Genomic DNA, 20,837 nt, shown 5'->3' with positions numbered 1-20,837 from the left:
ATCCAGCTGATGGCTCAATCTACCCGAGGCCCGAAGCGTTCACGTGGATTGGATTGTCGTAGTAAATGTGAAACATGCCCTTGGAAGCTGATTACACTTCTAAGAGTTGTCAGCATAAGGTTGAGGTATGTAGCCCAAGGTAGCATACTAACAGTTTAATACGGTCTAAATTGAGTTTGCAAAGTGAATTAACATTACTTTGGTTGTTAACCTGAGATTAAGATGGTCTATGCAGCTCTTGGGAGACTTAAAATTTGCGGTGGAAATTACGGGCTAACGTTAAGGGCGAAGACGGTGTGAAATGAGCCAAAACGACACGAATGTTGATGAGAATCGTGTGCATGCACTGTAATTACGAATCTAAAACCCAATTACGCCGTAATGCAACCTACAATACTGAAGCCGTCTTCGCAAAGAGGCTTTGTGCTGGCAGCTCTCACTTTATCGATTGACTCGAGTTTACTGAGTGTTGCAATTTATCAGTCTAAACCGGAGGCTCATATTTTTAGCAGTCAAAACCTCAATTTTCACACAGACGGCCTGATCCATGGGAACTGGGGACGTACTGCTAAGCTGATCATTATGTTTGCATATATTAATGCCTGCTTCTCCCTCGCCTGGTTTTTAAGGATCTTTCTAATTAGGTAAAACTGTCAGGAATGAATCTGCCTCTCTCTTTTAACATTCCCCGTCTCTGTTTCCTGTCTGATAAATGCTTTTTGGCCTGCGCTGTGTTTGTTTCTTTGTATCTTACCACATACAAATTATAACACAACCATTCAAAAGTTCTGAGTCTGTATGATTTTTTAAAAATCGTTTCTTATGCTCACCAAGGCTGCATTTATTTGATCAAAAATACAGTAAAAATGGTAAAATTGTGAAATATTATTACAATTCCAAATATCTGTTCTTCAATTTGAATATATTTTAAAATGCAATTTATTCCTGTGATGCAAAGCTGATTTTTCAGCATCGTTACTCCAGTTTTTCAGAGATCATTCTAATGTGCTGATTTGACACCCCCTGTCAACAAAAGCCTCAAAACTGCCTTGTTTCAGTTGCTAGAAAATGCATATGCCAGTATGAAAAAAAGCATTTTCAACTATGCTCAGATATGACTTTATTAAATGACTTTTAGGCGATTAGCAAGGGTAAACAGAGTTTACAAGAGATTTAAAAGAGGGGAAATGAAGGAAAAAGAACAAATAAATAACATACAATGAGAAAGAAGGGTTTGATGGATTAAACACAGTAACTATAATTAGCCTCAAAAACACAGTAAAGGGGATTAGTATGCTAATTCCAAACCAGTGAGAAACCGAATGATTAAGCAAAGCTATATTTCAAATACTCTTGCATCATTAGCAGCAACAGAATTTAAAACGAAAAGAGCTACTAGATAAACTGAAAAAATGAAGCACAAAACAAAGACTACTGAAACAAGATGACAGCCAGTCTTCACAACATCCAGCCAATCTGGCAACACAACACCACTGTGGTAAACGCACTGTAAAAATGCCATACCACCTGTTGTTTTAGAACTTTCATTACTGAAATCTCCCTTATTAGCAGTTCATCACTACTTCAAGTAGTAGTTCACATCCAGAACAACAATTTTAAATAATGTACTCAGGGCTGTTGCTGGCCAAATGGGTGCCCTAAGCAGAATTTTATTGTCCAAACTCCCATCTCATGTTCTCCCTCAACTTCAAAATTGTCCTATATCGCTGTTTTACTTTTTTTGTTAAGGGTGTTTGATCTTCTTTGCATGTTCACTTTGATTTTGAAATGATTTTTTAAGTTGAGGGAGAAAATATCATTGTTTTTAGACAAACCCTAACTGTTTTAAGCCAGAATACACAGAGTTCAGGCAGAGCAAGACAAGACTGAGATTATTAAAGATTATTAAGTATTAAAATTGTATTTTTTTTCGCTACATAAGACCCTTCTTCCTCGGCTGGGATCGTTTACAACCGCATTTGGGATCGTTTGAAGCCGCATTTAAACTACATTTTGGAAGTTCAAAATCGGGGCACCATATTAGTCCATTTTACGGAGAAAAATGCTGAAATGTTTCCCTCAAAAAACATAATTTCTTTACGACTGAAGAAAGAAAGACATGAACAACTTTGATGACAAGGGGTATATTATATGTGAGTATATTATATGTGAATCTTTGTTCTGGAAGTCCAAAGCAAAAAAAAAAGGCAAAAAAAAAAAAAAAAAAAAAATCACACAAAAGTAAATTAAGATTTTTTTTTTTTTTTTGAAGAAATTATATAGGCTGTAGCATTTCTATTACAAAAAGGTGGCCAAAAATTAAAGATTAAGAGGATATTTTAATTAAATGTTGGTCAATATTAAACAAGTATTTAATCATCTAGTTCTTTGACTGAAGAAATGCCAACCAACCATTTTGTGCAAACTCATTGGCTGCGTACGGCGACATGAACCAATCAGCTTGTGCCAAGTCAAATAAGGCTGTGAATATCATCAGTTACGTTAACACTCGTCAGCCTGCGCCATCTAGTTTCATGAAAGAACTAGGCATTTTTACAATATCCAATATGTAGAAGTTTCAGGTGACCCCAGAATGTGTCTGCAAAGTTTCAGCTCAAAATAGCCCATAAATAATTTTTATATCATTTTGAAAATGACCACTTTGAGTGTAAGCAGAAATGTGCTGTTTTCGTGCATGTCTCTTTAAATGCAAATGAGCTGCTGCTTCCCGCCCCCTTTTCCAGAATACAGCTGTGCCCTTACAGCTCATAACTCAGATACTCTGCCAAAAAACATATATTTGGTTTCGATTATCAAGTCTATTGCATTGAAGTCATGCATAAACCACATTAGTTTAAACTTCTGATATACGATATTCTGAAAGCGTCTGTCACACGGCATGTAAGTACTAAACTAAGTTCTCTTTCACATCTTATTGCACTTAAACTGTCAAAAACACACAAGTTTATGATAAAACACACGAGTTATAAAAACAGCCGGTTATGTCTGTGAAGGTGGGAACAGCTGGGAAAGAAATCACATTTATATTAGATCTGTGTGGCAGCAGTGTATTACACAGTAAATAAATCAATAAATCCACTGCTGTCTTGTCTCCTCAGGCTGGGGCTCTAAACAGTGGATGAAAACATGCAGATTAAGGGGCGGTAATATTATAATAAGATTCCCTTTCCACGTCACGGGTGGAGCGAAATCTGACACACTTATATTTTCACATGCTTGCAGAGAAAGGCTTACCAAAATAAAGTTACTGGGTTGTGCTTTTTCACATTTTCTGGGTTGCTAGATGCACTGGGGACCCGATTATAGCACTTAAACATGGAAACAGTCAGATTTTCATGATATGTCTCCTTTAATGAAAAGAGCAGTTTATTCCATTTTCTAAACCAAAAATTGACTCTGACTGGATGAATCACATTCTCTTTCTTGTCATCATTAAAGAGACTCACAAAACGGCAAACTACTACAGAAAACCAATATGTTCAGAGATTGCACTTCTGATGCAGATATATCAAAACATTTAAAAGTTCTTATATATTTTTCATCAGTGTCAGTGAGGTGATAAGCACATAAGTCTCGTCATTCTGGCTTTTTTAAATCATATATACGTTATGTTTTACACAGTTGACCAAACTGTAAAGTCTTGTTGCAGTTTTGAGTGGCATGTGTCCAAGCTGCAGATGGCGTCTTCCATAAAGCACACATCAATCAAAACGGCTGGCGATTCGCTGTTGGAATGACACTTTGACTGTCGGTGTGACAGCACGCATCTGTCACTTCCAGCTCGACTGAAGCAACATGTCCGTATCTAATATTCAGATAGATGATGTTTATAAATTCCTCGCCATGTGATATCCATCCGAGGCCATTCATTTCCGCCCATGGCGAGAAAGAAATGATTTCTGAAGCAAAAGTGTAAGTGATTTCTTATGCATTAACATAACACACAAACCAAAACACCAAACAAACACAAATCATTTAAATGAAGAGAATGTTTTAGTATCTTTGAGATACTGTAGTAGTTTTTATTAATATTTTTAATATATTTTGGTTTTATTTTAATTTGTTAAAGTTAGTCATTTTGTTTTGTATTTTTGTCATTTTTAGTGTTTTTTATAATGTCTATATATTAACTGTTTTTATAAATTTTAATTTGAGTTATTTTAGTACATCAAGTTAAAGTTAATTAAAATAAGAAATCTTAATTTAACCTGCAGAAAAAAAAAAAACTTTTTTTAAAAAAACATTTTATTTCATTTCTTGTTTATATTACTTCAAGTAACAAAAATGTTTTTCATGGTTTTCGTTTTAGTTAAATATGAGTATAATAACCATATACTATTTTATGAATATGTTTAAAAAAAATAATAATAATACTACTACTACTACTAATAATAATATATTTATTTTACAACATACTTATAACAATGTGCCCAGACTCCAAAATAGCTCATATTACAATAATATAATATAAAATAATAGATATTTATAATTACATGTCAACAATAATATAATAATATTTTTTATATCATCTATATATTAAAAATGTTATACATTTTAATTTATTTTACTACATCAAGTTATCTTAATTAAAATGAGAAATTTTAATTTAAACTTTTTATTTTTTATTGTTTTTCTTTCATTTATTGTTTATATTATTTCAAGTAATGAAAATGTTTTTCATCGTTTTCATTTTAGTTTAAATATAAGTATAATAACCCTGTACTATGTTTTTTATTATATAATATAATAATAATAATATACTAAAAGACATTTTTATATTTATATTTATTTATTTAACAACATATGTATAATAATGTGTCAATGCAAATAGACAAAAAGCTCATATTACAATAATATAATATAATATAATATAATACAATATAATATAAAACAATATAATATAATATAATATAATATAATAGGACATGAAACAAGATATTTATAACTAATTGTTTACAATAATTTAATAAAAAATATTTTTAGTGTTTTTTTTATAACATCTATTAAATGTTTTTATACATTTTAATTTTAGTTACTTTAGTACATCTTAATTAAAATGAGAAATTTTAATCTAACCTACAGATTTTTAAAAATATTTTATTTCATTTATTGTTTATATTATTTCAAGTAACGGAAATGTTTTTCATGGTTTTAGTTAACTCTAATAACCCTGTTTGTTTAATAAGTATGAATTTTATGGATATGTTTTATGGATTTGAATTGAGGAGAGGAGTGCTAATAAGTTTAGAGGTGATTAGACTTAAGATTTTCACATAGTATGGTTTTTAAACTTGCTGTAATTAAAAAAACAAGACAAAAAAGTTGAAAGTGCCACCCATGCTGTTCCTCTATATTTGAGCATGTTGAATCTCCATGAGGGGATTTTTATTTTTATTTTTTCAGCACTTGCTAATATTAAAAAGGCGTGAAAGTAAAGGTTAATGTGATTTGACCACTTCCAGGCCAGGCGTGTCTCTGATGGGAAAGAGGCTGTTAACCTTTACCGTCAGAGCAGCGTTCCCTGAGCCCGGGCCTGCTGGAGAGAAGTCCATCAATCACACAGCTGTCTCATAACACCGCTCACAATGAACGCCTGCTGGAGATGGAAGACGAGGAGCAAGTGCCATGGGATACTGCTTGTGGTTTCCAGACTAAACCTTGACAAACTCAATACAATAGTGCGTGCTTAAACTGACACTCTCACTGTCTGTCTAATACACAAACGAACAGTAATGCAGTATGAGTGCAGCTATGAGAAGTGCTTACATATTCTGACCATTCACACTCACAAAACACACTGATTTGTTCGCGAAACAACACAACAGTATTAGTAGTGCACTTTTATTATTCTCTTTAATAACATTCTAATATATTTAAAATATTAAATGTTTAAATAAATAATTAAAATTCAAATATAAATATTTAAAAGTGAATATTAAAAATAATGTACTGCAAAAATGTGCCTACAAAAAAGCTAATATAATATAATATAATACAATTTTTAATTGGACACAAAATGAGATACAGGTATTTATAACTAAAATGTCTACAGTAATATAATAATAAAAAAAATAATAAAAATGTATATGTACACGAAAAGAGATGTCTACAATAAAATAATAAATAATAATACAATAATATAATAAAAATAAAAATAATAATAAAAATGTACATGTACATGAAAAGAGATGTCTACAATAATATAATATAAATAAAATAATAACATAACATAACATAACATAACATAATAAAATATAATATAATATAACATTAACTGGACATGAAATGAGATTAACAACTAAATTTTGACAATATAATATAATATAATATAATATAATTTTAACTGGACATGAAATGAGATTTACAATTAAATGTCGACAATAATATAATATAATATAATTAATATAATATAATATAAGTTAACATAAGATAATAATTTTAATTGGACACAAAATTTGTTATTTATAACTAAATGTCTACAATTATAATTATATAACGAAAATAATAATAGAAATTTACATGTACACAAAAAGAGATTTACAACTGTCTACAATAATATAATACATTTTAATATAATATATATAATGTAATAATATAATATTATAATGTAAATTGGACATGAAATTAGATATTTATAACTAAATGTCTACAATAATTTAATAAAAATAATACATTTACATGGACATGGACTGAGATTTAGAAATAAATGTTTACAATAATATAATATAATTATAATATAATACAGATTTTCATGGCAAACAAACAAATCTGTGCATAACTATTTAAAATACAGTCACAGAAAACTATTGTTTAAGTTCAGAAGACTTGGAATACAGTGCATGAGTCATATGAACTAATTTTAGGATGCTTTTAACATGCCGTTTGTGGACCTTGACAGCACGGGGTCCCCATCTTATAAACCTAAACCCAAGCAGAATGTCTGTCATCATTTCACAAAAGTTTTCTTTATATAAACTGAGTTTCAACTTAAACTGCCATCTTGAGTCGTTAAAATACACATAGGCGCATCGTTAAACGTCTAGGGTTTAATACCTCTCGTAGACAATTTAGCTTAAGCGTTTCACTACGTTCAAAAAAGTTTGAGAGACACGCACCGTGTCGAGACTTGTGAAGTTTGAGCCCACAGATGAACCTACAAATGAACCCTCGCAAACAAACACGCAAAGAAGGGCCTGCCACGAGCGATTAAGTATGCAAAAGCTCATTAATATTCATAAGTCTCTGTGCCGTCCCTGCTAATATGAATATGTGTTTTTAGTCCATAACGCCTGACTGACAGAATACATCGGCATGAATAAATGAGGAAATCGCTGCAGAATGGGGTTCAATTTTAGAAACAGATTTCAGTAATTAGCCTCTCGCGGGCTGCACTGAGCGATTGTGTTAACAGCTTCATATGTTCCCACTCAGACGGGAAAAAAACGTGATGTGTCCATCCCACCCCCGCTGAAGCATGTGTGCAATGCTAAATATAAGCTATAATTCAACATGTCAATAAACAGACATGGAATCCATTATAAACGTCATTGTATGATTGTATGTGCACCAAATGTCATAACCGTGAAAGCATACTGTGTGTGCGAAGGCAGTTAAACATAGTATCTGCCATTAACTACTTACAACACACATCACTTGTCTGTAAATCGGCTCTTAAAGTGGAAGTTTGTATTTTTTTTTTTGTAAAAACACATTCTCTTAATGCAGTTTATTATTCATTGACTACTATAACCATGCCATTAATGGGTTTATATCCCCCAGAAGCTTTCCAGACACAATCAACGCATTTACAACTGAATTGTCAATCATTCCAGCTCAACCAATAGCGAGAGTTTGGGGCGTGGCTACTGTAGCAGGCTGAGCCAGATTACTTCAAACATAAAGGGGACATTGGATCAAAATTCACTTTTACATGGCGTTTGTATATAGATGTGTCTTAGCAGTGAGTGGACATAACCTCCAGGGTTGCCAGGTTTTCACAACAAAACCCGCCCAATTGCTACTCAAAAGCCCAAAAGTAGCCCGATTGCATTTCGAGGGGGGTCCCCTGTTAAAAATCACATTCTGGGGTGTAAAAATACATGTTTTTTGTCGGGGTTACCCTTGTAAATTAGCATTCCAGGGGCTAAATATCAAGTTTTTGGGGTCGAGACTTGGCAACACTGACAACCACCCTACAATGATAAAAATCCATTTACGACTTTTTTTTTTAAATCAGCAGAAAACCTAAACATTCTCAATTCTCAAGCCGTTTTGATTTTCTGTGCATTATGATGTCATATTGCTCATGCCCCGCCCACAACTGCTGACTGTCCCATATTTGCATATTCCCACCCTCAGCCAGTTGTACGCTGTGCACCATTTTCTCAGAGACACTGATGAAGCCGTGGGTTAGTTTCATTTTTGATGATAATGCACCAACGAATGCACAAAACACGGAAGAGGAGGTGGGGTGAGCGGCAGCTCATTAGCATTTAAAGAGCCATGCACCGAAACGGGTTGCAGTGAACAGAGGTGTTTCTGACAAGGTAAAAAGGTGTTGTTTAACACAACCGTTGAGGAATTTTAAAATTTTAACCAAAGTACATCATCAGTCAAAAGCTTTTGAACAGTAAGATTTTTAATTTTTTTTTTTTTTTTTTAAGAAGTCTCTTCTGTTCACCAAGCCTGCATTTATTTGATCCGAAGTACAGCAAAAAATGTAAATTTCTGAAATATTTTTTACTATTTAAAATAACCGCTTTCTATTTGATCAAAAGTGATGATAAACACATTTATAATGTTACAAAAGATTTCTATTTCAGATGAATGCTGTTCTTCTGAACTTTCTATTCATCAAAGAAACCTGAAAAGTTCTACTCAGCTGTTTTCAACATCATAATAATAATAAATGTTTTTTGAGCAGCAAATCAGAATATTAGAATGATTTCTGAAGGATCATGTGACTGAAGTAATGATGCTAAAATGAAGCTTTGAAATCACAGGAATAAATTACATTTTAAAATATATTCAAATAGAAAAGAGTTATGTAACATAGTAAAAATATTTAAAAATTTTACTGTTTACTGTACTTTACATCAAATAAATGCAGGCTTGGCGAGAAGAAGAAACTGCTTTAAAAACATTAACAATCTTACAGGCCAACTTGTAAAAAATTGCCATCTGATGTCCCGTTTAAGTTTTTAGATGGCAATTTTTTTATTTAAAAAAATCTCTCAGGACACCTTAGTTACTGCCTGCAATAATGTAAAACCAATTCAGACCAAATCTTACCTCATGACTGAGTTTTACATGTGCAAATACCACTAAAACTTCCTTTAGGAAATGTGAAATCGAATGCATTTGTGAAGACATTTCTGTGTTAGACTGTCAGTCGCTAATGCTTGTTTTCACAAGGCGGTGTGTATTAGCTTTTTTATAGGCCGTGTAACTCTAAGTCACTGTAATTGAAGCCACGGTTGAATGTTTCTCTATGGAGCCGTAAAAGACTGTGCACGGCACACGCTACTCGACGCGGCTGCCGTTACTGTACAGAGTCACAAACCCAAAATGATCTTCGAAAGCAAACTACATGTAATTTAAATAATTCAAACTGTACATGTAGAACTTTTGCTACAACTTTAATAACACCAAACTGTAAGAGGAACGACATTCACAACATGTCAAGAGCGCAGCGGGAGAGCGCTGACTTTCTTTAAAATCATCCAGGGATTAAACAGAGCCAAATGCTAAATTTAAGTAAATTAAAGAATCATCTCCATTTCAGATTACTGTCAAAGCCCATCTGCTCACTCATAAACATAAACTATGAGCGTGTTTATAGCTACACTAGTACGTGTCTAACTGCTGTTGGCTTAGGAACGCAAGATGAGGGTTGGTGTGTAATCTCGATGTGCAACACAACTCGTGTATGATGCATTCTGGGTAGTGGAAGTACAGGCGTGCTAATTGGCTTGATGCCGCTTTGGATTTGTTAGTTCAGATTTGGAACGTTACACCCAATTGAGGTGGACGGATCGGAAAGCTGCAGACGTGTGTTTTATATCAGAGCAGTGTGGGATTGTACAAAATGTGTGTTCAGTGTCCAAATAGCCACATGTGCGGGGTTTATTTATTTGAAGATTGTATGAGGTTGAATTTGCATGTTTAAAAGGATGAACTCTGTAGCACATGTTTTTATGTGACTTTCAGCCAAAATATGGAGACAAAAACCGCACTAAACTAGAATTATTTGATGTAATATATGTAATGTAGGGTTAACATAATAATATATAATACATAGATAAAATATATATCACATTTTATATTTAACATTTTTTTATTTAAAAAAAATTTCTATACATAAACAATGAAATGTAGGGCTGATATATAATGTAAAAATATAATAATTATTATTATTATTATTATTATTAAAAACAATAAAAAATATAATAATAACAACATTTAATAATAAATATAAGAAAATAAAACTAAAAATATAAAATGTATTATTTTATGTAACATATGTATTGTAGGGTTGACATATTACACAAAATAAATATATCACATTTCATATATTTTATACATTATATATTTTAGAAATGAAATCAAATGTATATGTTATATATGCATATTTTGTAAAAAAACAAACAAAAAAAAAACAGATGTAATGTAGGGTTGATATATATTGTAAAATATATAATAATAATGATAATAATAATAATAAATAAAATCAAAATAATAATAAAACTTAAATAATAAAACATAAAAATATAAAATGCTTTATTCTACGTAATATAACGTAATGTAGGGTTGACATATATAATACATATCATATTTTATATATTTTATACGTTATATATTTTAAAAATGAAATGAAATTTATATAATTTATATATGAATATTTTATATATAAAATATTTTTATATAAAAATATATACAACAGATGTAATGGAGGGCTGATATATATTCTTTTATTTATATATTTATTTACTTTTTTATGTGCAATTTATACACACACACACATTGTATATATTTTATACATTATATAGGTTTAAATATTTAAAATTAATTACATTTCTAGAGCTGTTTACTATAATTAAAAATAATGTATTAATGAAAATAAAAATATTTTAATTAAAAAAAAAAAAGTGCCATTTTTGGCAAATTTTACATCTGATGGGTGAAAACTGTATATCCGTTTATTATTTTTAGATTGTTATATGTAAGATATATATTGAGACTGAATGCATATTACACACAGCCAGACAAAACCTCCATTACTACACACTTATCCCTAACAGAAACTCAAATAATACAGGGCGCTTTAATCATTGTTTCACTGACGCCTCGCTTATACAGTAAAACGCCTCTAATTGTGAAAACACTGAAAGACAAGTGAATCGAAAGATATCCCGGCAGGCAGCCAAAACACGAAGCTCCAAAAAATCTGACGCTCTATTGTTGTCATGTTGAAAGCAGCCCACAAATCCATCTGTAAGCGCGGCCCATACAAACGGCACATCTGTCTTCAAAACCGCACGATAAACACAACATTTTCACCCCTAAAAGGCACGAAATGAAAATCACCAGTTTGTTCTGCTGCAAACTTGAAAAACGAACCATGAATCACGCTCTCACATGTTTATAATTTGCCTTTTTCCTTTTTTTTAAGATGATGAAAAGCACCCGTGAAGACTTTACAATTAGATTAAATTGCACCATAACACAATGGCTAATTAAGCCATTTTTCAAATTCAATAAGGAAGCAGATTGGAAAGCAGAGATGTGATACAAATTGTCTGGCAAAAACCCTCAATGAATACGTCCAAGCTGTTCGGCTCGCTGCTATTTGGCCACGACTTTGAATTTCTGGGAATTTCATCAGCGTTAAAGAGAGGGGAACTGTAAAACCCTTTCACATGACTTGCGATTTCAACGCATCTCTCATCTTTGACCGCCGCACGAAACAGTCATGGAAGGACGATTTTACAACGTAGCAGTAAGTTTAGACAGCAAATGGTGAAAACAGTATGAAAAACAAACCAAAGCGGTAACATTTTAGCTAAATGTCCTCGACTTCCAGCCATTCTTGTGCTCGTCACCCATTTTACACGATCCAAACGATTACCAATGGATAAAATCAAGTCACAACCTACACTTTTTCTTGTTGAACATCCTAATTGTGGATACAATTCTCCATCAACTTTGTAAACAAAATGTTAAAAATCACAAAAACAAATTATTAAAATAGATCTGCTGATAGTCAAAGCTACAAAAACAAGGGTCCAGTATATATATATATATATATATATGACAGATATAATATAATATATATTATAGGTGTATAATATATGATATAATGTATATGTTTAATATATAAATTGAATATAATATATATAATAAGATGTAATAATAATAACATAATTAAATATAATAACAATATAAATGCATTATTCTATGTGATATATGTAATGTAGGGTTGACATAAAATATATAAACACATAAAATATATATCACATATTACATTTTATACATTATATATTTATACATATCTTAAAAATTAAATCAAATGTATATATTATATATGAATATTTTATAAAAAATATATATGACAGATGTAATGTAGGGCTGATATATTGTAAAAAATAATAATAATACAATACATTTGAAATATAATAATAAAATGTAATAAAAAATATAATTATAAATATAAATGTATTATGCTATGTGATATATGTAATGTAGGGTTGACATATAATATATAAAACAAAATATATATCACATTTTATATTTTAAACTATATATTTATATATCTTAGAAATTAAATCAAATTTATATATTATATATGAACATTTTATAAAAAATATTTATATGACAGATGTAACGTAGGGCTGATATATTGTAAATAATAATAATAATAATAATAATACAATAAATTTGAAATTGAATAACAAAATGTAATAAAAACATGTAATGAAATATAATAAAAATATAAATGTATTATTCTATGTGATATATGTAATGTAGGGTTGACATAATATATAAAACAAAATATATATCACATTTTAAATTTTAAACTATATATTTATATATCTTAGAAATTAAATCAAATTTATATATTATATATGAACATTTTATAAAAAATATATGACAGATGTAACGTAGGGCTGATATATTGTAAATAATAATAATAATAATAATAATAATAATAATAATAATAATACAATAAATTTGAAATTGAATAACAAAATGTAATAAAAACATGTAATGAAATATTTACATATTCTTAGAAATGAAATCAAATTTATATTTTATATATGAATAAAAAATATATATATATAACAGATGTAATGTAGGGCTGATATATACTGTAAAAATATATATTAAATATCACAGTAATATTATATTTAATAATATAATAAAATTGAAATATAATAAATAAAAATACGAAATGTATTATTGTATGTAATATATGTAATGTAGGGTTGACATACATCATAAATACATGAAAACATATATATTTTATACATTATATATTTTAGAAATGAAGACAACTTTAGATATTATATATTAATATTTTATAAAAAAAAATATATAGAAAAGATGTAAGGATGATATATATTGTTAAAAATATAATAATAATATATAATAACATCATAAAATTGAAATATAATAATATAATTTATTAAGGAACATACTAAAATATAATAAGAAAAAAAAAAAAATAAATATATATATATATATATATATATATATAAGATATATGATTCTATTCTAAAAATGTCACAAAAAAACGATTAAAATAAAGCTTGCCATGCACATACAGAGATCTGCTGATAGTCAAAGCTGGAAAAACAGGGGTCAGTCTTCACAGATGAGACACAGCAGCTCTATTTTATAGTTTAGAGACACATACGCTGTCATTCAATCATCTTTCATCTCATATGAAAGAAGGGAAAGAGATTATGCATGAAGCCCAAATATAAAACCCTCAAACACAAGCCTGTCGATCTCAATTATAGGCGTGGATATCACTGTATGTCTGTCATCTTATCTGTCTCTGCCTATATTTATAAAATCACACAAAGACAGCATATAGTTAGTTTACTTTTCTTGTCCTCAATTGCTGTAATTATAGGAAGGCCTCCTTGTGCAGCTGCGTCAGGAGGCCCGTATGCAGTACCTTCAATCACCCCCTTGAAAACTCAAATTTAGTTCTACATGACTATTTTCTAACTTACTTTGGACCATTAAGATTATACATCAGATTTCCTGTTTTGAAAAAAAAAAAACCCAAATAGTCCTTTTTCCATGATATGGCTCTTTTTAGAGCTGCAAAGCAGCTTTATGAGGAATTATTTGGTGCAAATCACATGTAAAGATTTCCTTTACAAATTATGCTTGAGTGAAACAGTGATGTGTGTGAATTTCTAGCCTCATACCTCAACAGTCCAAATCCTTTCTTCTTTGTCTTTCTGTCAGGGTCTTCGGGCTCGTCCTTCTTCTTGGTCTTTTTCTCTTTCTTCTTTTTGGTTTTCTTTTTCTTTACCTTCTTGTCATCATCCAGTTCCTGTCGAGAGGAGCTGCTGGCAGGCGTGTCTCTTCCGGAGTCTTCCTCAGAGTCATCTGTTGGTGAAGAACAAAGACACAGACGTGAGCAAACACCTAATGAGATCTAATCGTGAGGAATCAAACAACAATCCACAAAACACTCTTGTTTGTTAGTAAATAAGGAAAAAACTCTTTGTTTACAGTATTTTTACCTGTAAATCAAATCCAGATGGCAATTTTAGCAAGAGTAAAATCATATGCATTAAAAAAAACACATCTGATAGGAAAAAGTAATGATATGAAAGCAAATATTTGAAAATTCACAGATAAGGTTAATCAGTCCTACACAGAAAAATGAATGAGATTACATAGAAATCTATTATTTTCAAAGCCTGTACTAAAAGTAATGAGTGTTAAATAGAACATAATGTAATATTTCACCCAAAAATAATATATTTATTTTTGCATTTTGCATAATATTAAGTACATTTACTCCCATATTTTCAATCATCACGATGCAAAAATAATAATAATAATAATAATTACTGTAGTGTGAAACATTTTATAAGATCCATTTACTAACAATCTGTCCTTTTTCTGATTATGTTAATTATTTACACACTGTGGTAGCATTTATAATTTTATCTGCATCTTTAATGCACCACAAAACATGCTTCATTTTCTTTTTGCAAAATATTTTATTTACTGACAATGTCATAATTTTGTTAATTATTTACACATTGTGGCAGTACTTATGATTTTTTTCATCTTTAATGCACCAGCAAATGCTATTTTCTTTTTGCAAACATTTTTTAATTTAATTTAATTATTATTTTATTTCATTTAATTTCATTTACTGACAATCTGTCATTTTTGTGTTATTATTTACGCATTGTGGCAGTATTTATAAACTGCATTTGCATCTTTAATGCATCAGCAAATATGCTTCATTTTCTTTTTGCAAAATATTTATTTTATATTTTATTTTATTTTATTTTATTTACTGATAATCTTTCATTATTTTATGTTAAATATTTACACATTGTGGCAGTACTTATACATTTTATTTACATCTTTAACGCATCAGCAAATATGCTTAATTTTTTGCAAAACATTTTATTTTATCACATTTACTGACAATCTGTCATTTTTTGTTAATTATTTATACATTGTGGCAGTATTTCAAAATTTCATTTGCATCTTTAATGCACCAGCAAATATGCTTCATTTTCTTTTTGCATTAACATTTATTTTATATTTTATTATATTTTATTTACTGACAACCTGTAATTTTTTATGTTAATTATTTACACATTGTGGCAGTATTTATAAATTTCATTTGCATCTTTAACGCACCAGGAAATATGCTTTGTTTTCTTTTTGCAAAACATATTTTATATTATTGATTTATTTAGTTATTTATTTATTTACTTACTGACAGTCTGTCATTTTTTATGTTAATTATTTACACATTATGGCACTATGTATGAATTTAATGTGCATCTTTAATGCACCAGCTATTTTATTTTATTTTATTTTATTTTATTTTAGTTTAGTTTAGTTTAGTTTAGTTTATTCTTTTGTTGCGAAATGTGGCCTGGACATATTTTGGTGTGATTTACCCTGTTGCATTGGGTGTGTTGCTTCTAAGTTAATATGCACAGACCTCCATTCATCCAGCACCTCTGCTAAGGGTGCAGAAAGCTTGACATTAACTCATGACACTTCTAATCGAAGGCATCTCGGGCTGGTGCTGAAGTTGTGTGTCTATTTCTCATTTAGAAGGGGTCTTTAGTGTCAATGAGAAAGAGCAGGGGTGATACGTGCCCTTGAATGTGCTGACTTGCTGCTGGAGGTTCACACAAAAATCTGTGAGACGTGCATTTGCTGATTCACTCCACACTGGCTCACGATGCCCAATGAGTCACCGAGAGTCAAATTCATCTCTCAAACGAGCTACTAAAAGTGAAGGAGCTTCCCTGGCACCCAACTGTTCTGAGATACGGCTCTGAACTTTAGAAGAGATTTAAAGTCAACATGAAACAGAATTTGCAACCCATTTTACTTCCATAATGTGACATTTGTAAACTCAACAGGTCATGCATATATTATTTATTTGGAATACCGTGCAATAATAAATTGTTCACAACACTGAGGGTGAATTTCAATTTCTTTAACTTTCTTAATGCAGCAGCATACATAATGAGGAAAAATGCATGTTAAGACTTATGAGCTTATGGGGTGTTTTGATGGGAGTAATGAATGTGAAAGGCCCAGATGCACTTTGGCAAAGCGAGAAGCGGTGGTATGCAGTTGTAACCGTTAGCACGTGTTTGGCAAAACTCGTGACAATCTCACTACTGTGCTCAACAACATGCATTTACTGCTATGCGGCACACACTCTTCTCATTAATGTGCTTTACTGTAGCTGTTGTGAGCAATAACTGCAGAAAACCACTGAGGCCTTCTGTTCAAATTACGATAAAAGGTAAAACTTTAGAATAGGAAACACATTCACTATTAACCATTAAGGGATCTCCCTGAACAAACTCCTAATGTGCTGATTATTAATAGTAAAGTGGTTGTTAAGGGATTAACGGATCTAAAATACGGTCATGCAGAATAAGACGTTAATATGTGCTTCATAAGTACTAATAAACAGCCAATATGCTAGTAATATGCATGTTAATAAGCAACTAATTAATAGTGCAAATTGGTCTTTAAAATAAAGCGCGATCGAATAAAATACTAGAATAATATTCTATATTAGTCCTTATGCAACATTAGACATAAACAACTGATCAGTGCACTAATAAAAAATAAAATAAAAATACATTTCATATTTTCATGTTAGTTGTCATGACCAGTTAATAAACAAATAAAACTTTAATAAAACTTGAAAATAACAACTGAAATGTCTAAATGTATTAAAGTTGTATTATTAATAAACTAATAGATTTATTATTCATTTAAATGCTCTAAAATAAATATTAATAAAACATCAATACATTTTAATAAATTAATACATTATTTATTTATTTTTTAATATATATTATTTTGAATTAATTAATTGGAATAAATTGGACATGTAATATTAATATTAAAATCACATTAAAATGTAAAGAATTTGTGCACTAATGAAAAATGCATTTCATATTTCATGACGCTTGTCATGTTCAGTTGATAATCAAATTAAACTAATAAAATTAACAAATACTTATAAATGTATTAAAAAAGCATTATTAATAAATAAATAATAAATACAAAATACAAAAAAAAATAAATAAATAAATTATTCTAAAATCCTTTAAATAAATCTTAATAAAATATTAATACATTTTAATAAATTAATACATTATTATACATAATTGGAATAAAATGGACTAGGCAGAATTTAAACATATGTAAACACATATTAATAAACCTTATTTATTTCATTGTCATTATGTCATTACTAACATGCAATATTAATATTAAAATCACATAATTAATATTTAAAGAATTAATAAAAAAAATACATTTCATATTTCATGTTGGGTGCCATGATCACTTGATAAATTAAACTCTAATTAAATTAATAACTAACTGAAACTTATAAATGCATACAAACTGAATATGAATAAATGAATACATTTATTCTTTATTTAAATGCCCTAAAATAAATATTAATAAAATATTAATGCATTCATAAATTAATAAAGTATTTAAAAATGTAATATTCCTCAATGGATAACAAATTAAACTCTAATTAAATTAGTATAACTAAAATTTATTAATGCATAAAAACAGTATTATTAATAAATGAATACATTTATTCTTTATTTAAAGGCCCTAAAATAAATATTAACAAAATATATATTAATAAATTACATTAATAAATTATTTACAATTTTAATATTTTAATATAATTGTAAACCGTTTATTTTTTTTTTAATAATTGAAATAAATTCAATAAATTAATTCAATTTAAGTATGTTTGAAATAAATTCAAACATACTTAAATACACATTAATTAATTAATCTTATTAACATACATTATAATTATAGTATTTTTTATTAAAGCACAAATTCTTTAAATATGAATTATGTGATTTTAATATTTATATTGCACATTATTAACATTTAAAGAATTTTGCTTTGTTTTAATTCTGAAACTTGCAAAAAGACACAACTAACTAAAATAAAGTTACTAAATCTAAAACAGAACTAAAATACAATATATAAAGTAATAAAAAAATTACTTTAAACTAAACTGTAAATGAAAAAAAGCTGATTTAAACTAATAATAAATACTTTAATAGTATATAAATAATCATAATATTACACTGATTTTGCATAGTCACAATTAATCTAATTATTAACAATTTTTTATTTTTTTTATTTTACATTATTATTTAATTATTAATTAAAATTATTTAATTAATGTTTTACATACTTGTAAATTAAACTTTAACACTTTAAACTCACCATCCTCAGGTTCAGACGGCCCGTCGTAGGACTTGTCGATGGCGTAGCGGAAGCTGAGGTTGCATCCTCGGCCCCTCACCATGTGCGTGCGTGGACGATGGAAGGGCACCTCGTCCTTACTGACCTCCTCCATGGCTGTCTGGAGACTCTCTAGAGAACTGGACTTCTGCAGACCTAACCGGGGTCCCAGCGCCATCCCGTTAGAGGAGAGGGGTTCTGAGACGGGGAGACGGAGGGATGTCAGTGATGGGAGGATGGAGGATCAAGGTCAAGATTAGACAAAGCGTACAGGGCCCTGCTCAAAAGACCAGCACCATCAAACATTACGAAACGTCAAATCAGGACTAATCATCCTGGACCACTGAGAAAAATCCCACTGGTCTAAGCTGATCTTTTCAACAGGGTGGTCGTAAGTTGTGAACTGAAAATGCAACAGTTGTGAAGTGAGCTGAGCTGAAAGTATAATGGATTTGGACGCATTCAAAGAACAGACGGAGATGAAAAATGTAGAGACGGCTGTGGGACAGAGGACTTGAGAAGGGTGGATGATGAAACCTCAAGGTGAGGGTGAAAGAGCATCACGGAATAAATGAGGCGTTGCAAACACAGACCAGACGTGCAGGAATATTACACTGAAAAATAGTAGTAGAAGTAGTCCAGGGGAGAGGAGCATTAAATGAAGTACTGACAGATGAAGAACAACCATGAGGCCGTGAGCAATGCAAACGACTGAAAACAATAACACCAGGAGCAAAAGGAGAAGGTGAGGGATTACAACAAGCACAAACAACAGAAGAAAATGGAGGAATAGCAGCACTAGAAGGACTACAAACACTGAAAGGGCAAAAGAAAAAAAAGAAGTGCTTGAGAAAAAGAAAAAAAAAAAAAAAGGCATGCAGGAAAGAGCAAATCATGCTTTAGATGAATACTTCAGCCAAAGAACAAAACTCTGTCATCGTTTACTCGCTCTCATGTCGCTCCAAACACAAATTACTTTTGTCTTACGAGGAACACCAGTGGAGAAGTTTTACAATTCTCTCTTTTATGTTTCTCAGACGAAAGAAAGTCATTAGGGTTTGGAAAGACATGAGGGTGAGTAAACCGTGAGTGAGTTTTCATGCTTGGCTCAAGTATTCCTTCAAGAAACAGTTTTGTTCACAACAAAGCAGTGAAAATGTATACACAAAAGAATACGTCAACGATCAACTGATCGTTATACTATAGTTAAACAGAGTTTCTAGGTACAAAATAAAGTTTAACTGTGGTAAAATCACTGTAAAATTAATTACATTTAGCATCTAACTTTTAGAAACCAACAGCAACAGCAAAATGATAAAAGACACCAATTGTGGAAAAGACGCCAAACTGTGAAAAAACAAAATAAAATAAAATAAAATAAAATAAAATAAAATAAAATAAAATAAAATAAAATAAAATAAAATAAAATAAAATAAAATAAAAACTGCGATTCAGTTGTACCCAGCACTTAATCTGTAAGGTTTAAATGTCAACTGAAAAATAAAATAAAATAAAATAAAATAAAATTTAATAAAATAAAATAAAATAAAATAAAATAAAACAAAATACTGTAAATCAGGTGTACCCACCCCTTAATCTGTAAGGTTTAAATGTCAACCCTAACACAATAAATAAATAAATAAATAAATCTGAATATTAAAATGTAATTTAAAATGTAATTTAATTGTACTATATGTATGCTTATTGTCAATCTGACTCTTAAAAAAACCTGCTACACCAAAAATTAAGGATGATGATGCCATAAAGGTTACAAGTCAGTA

General features: G+C 29.9%; 1 protein-coding gene across 2 annotated transcripts in view; it reads right to left on the bottom strand.

Moving 5' to 3' along the window:
- pard3ba (par-3 family cell polarity regulator beta a) overlaps window positions 1–20,837 on the bottom strand; it is a 193,638-nt gene that overhangs the window by 48,304 nt on the left and 124,497 nt on the right. For both annotated transcript variants that reach the window (XM_051111003.1, XM_051111009.1), the window contains exons 17-18: window positions 19,039–19,254; window positions 14,463–14,646 (exon numbers count right to left, since the gene is read on the bottom strand). In XM_051111003.1, coding sequence (XP_050966960.1) covers window positions 14,463–14,646; window positions 19,039–19,254 — 400 coding nt within the window. The remainder of the gene's footprint in view (window positions 1–14,462; window positions 14,647–19,038; window positions 19,255–20,837) is intronic.

The sequence above is a fragment of the Labeo rohita genome, chromosome 1 (genome assembly GCF_022985175.1).
Source record: "Labeo rohita strain BAU-BD-2019 chromosome 1, IGBB_LRoh.1.0, whole genome shotgun sequence".
In the NCBI taxonomy this organism is placed as follows: Eukaryota; Metazoa; Chordata; class Actinopteri; order Cypriniformes; family Cyprinidae; genus Labeo; species Labeo rohita.
The sequence above is the reverse complement of the archived record's forward strand: the minus strand, read 5'-3'. Positions and strand labels throughout refer to the sequence as shown.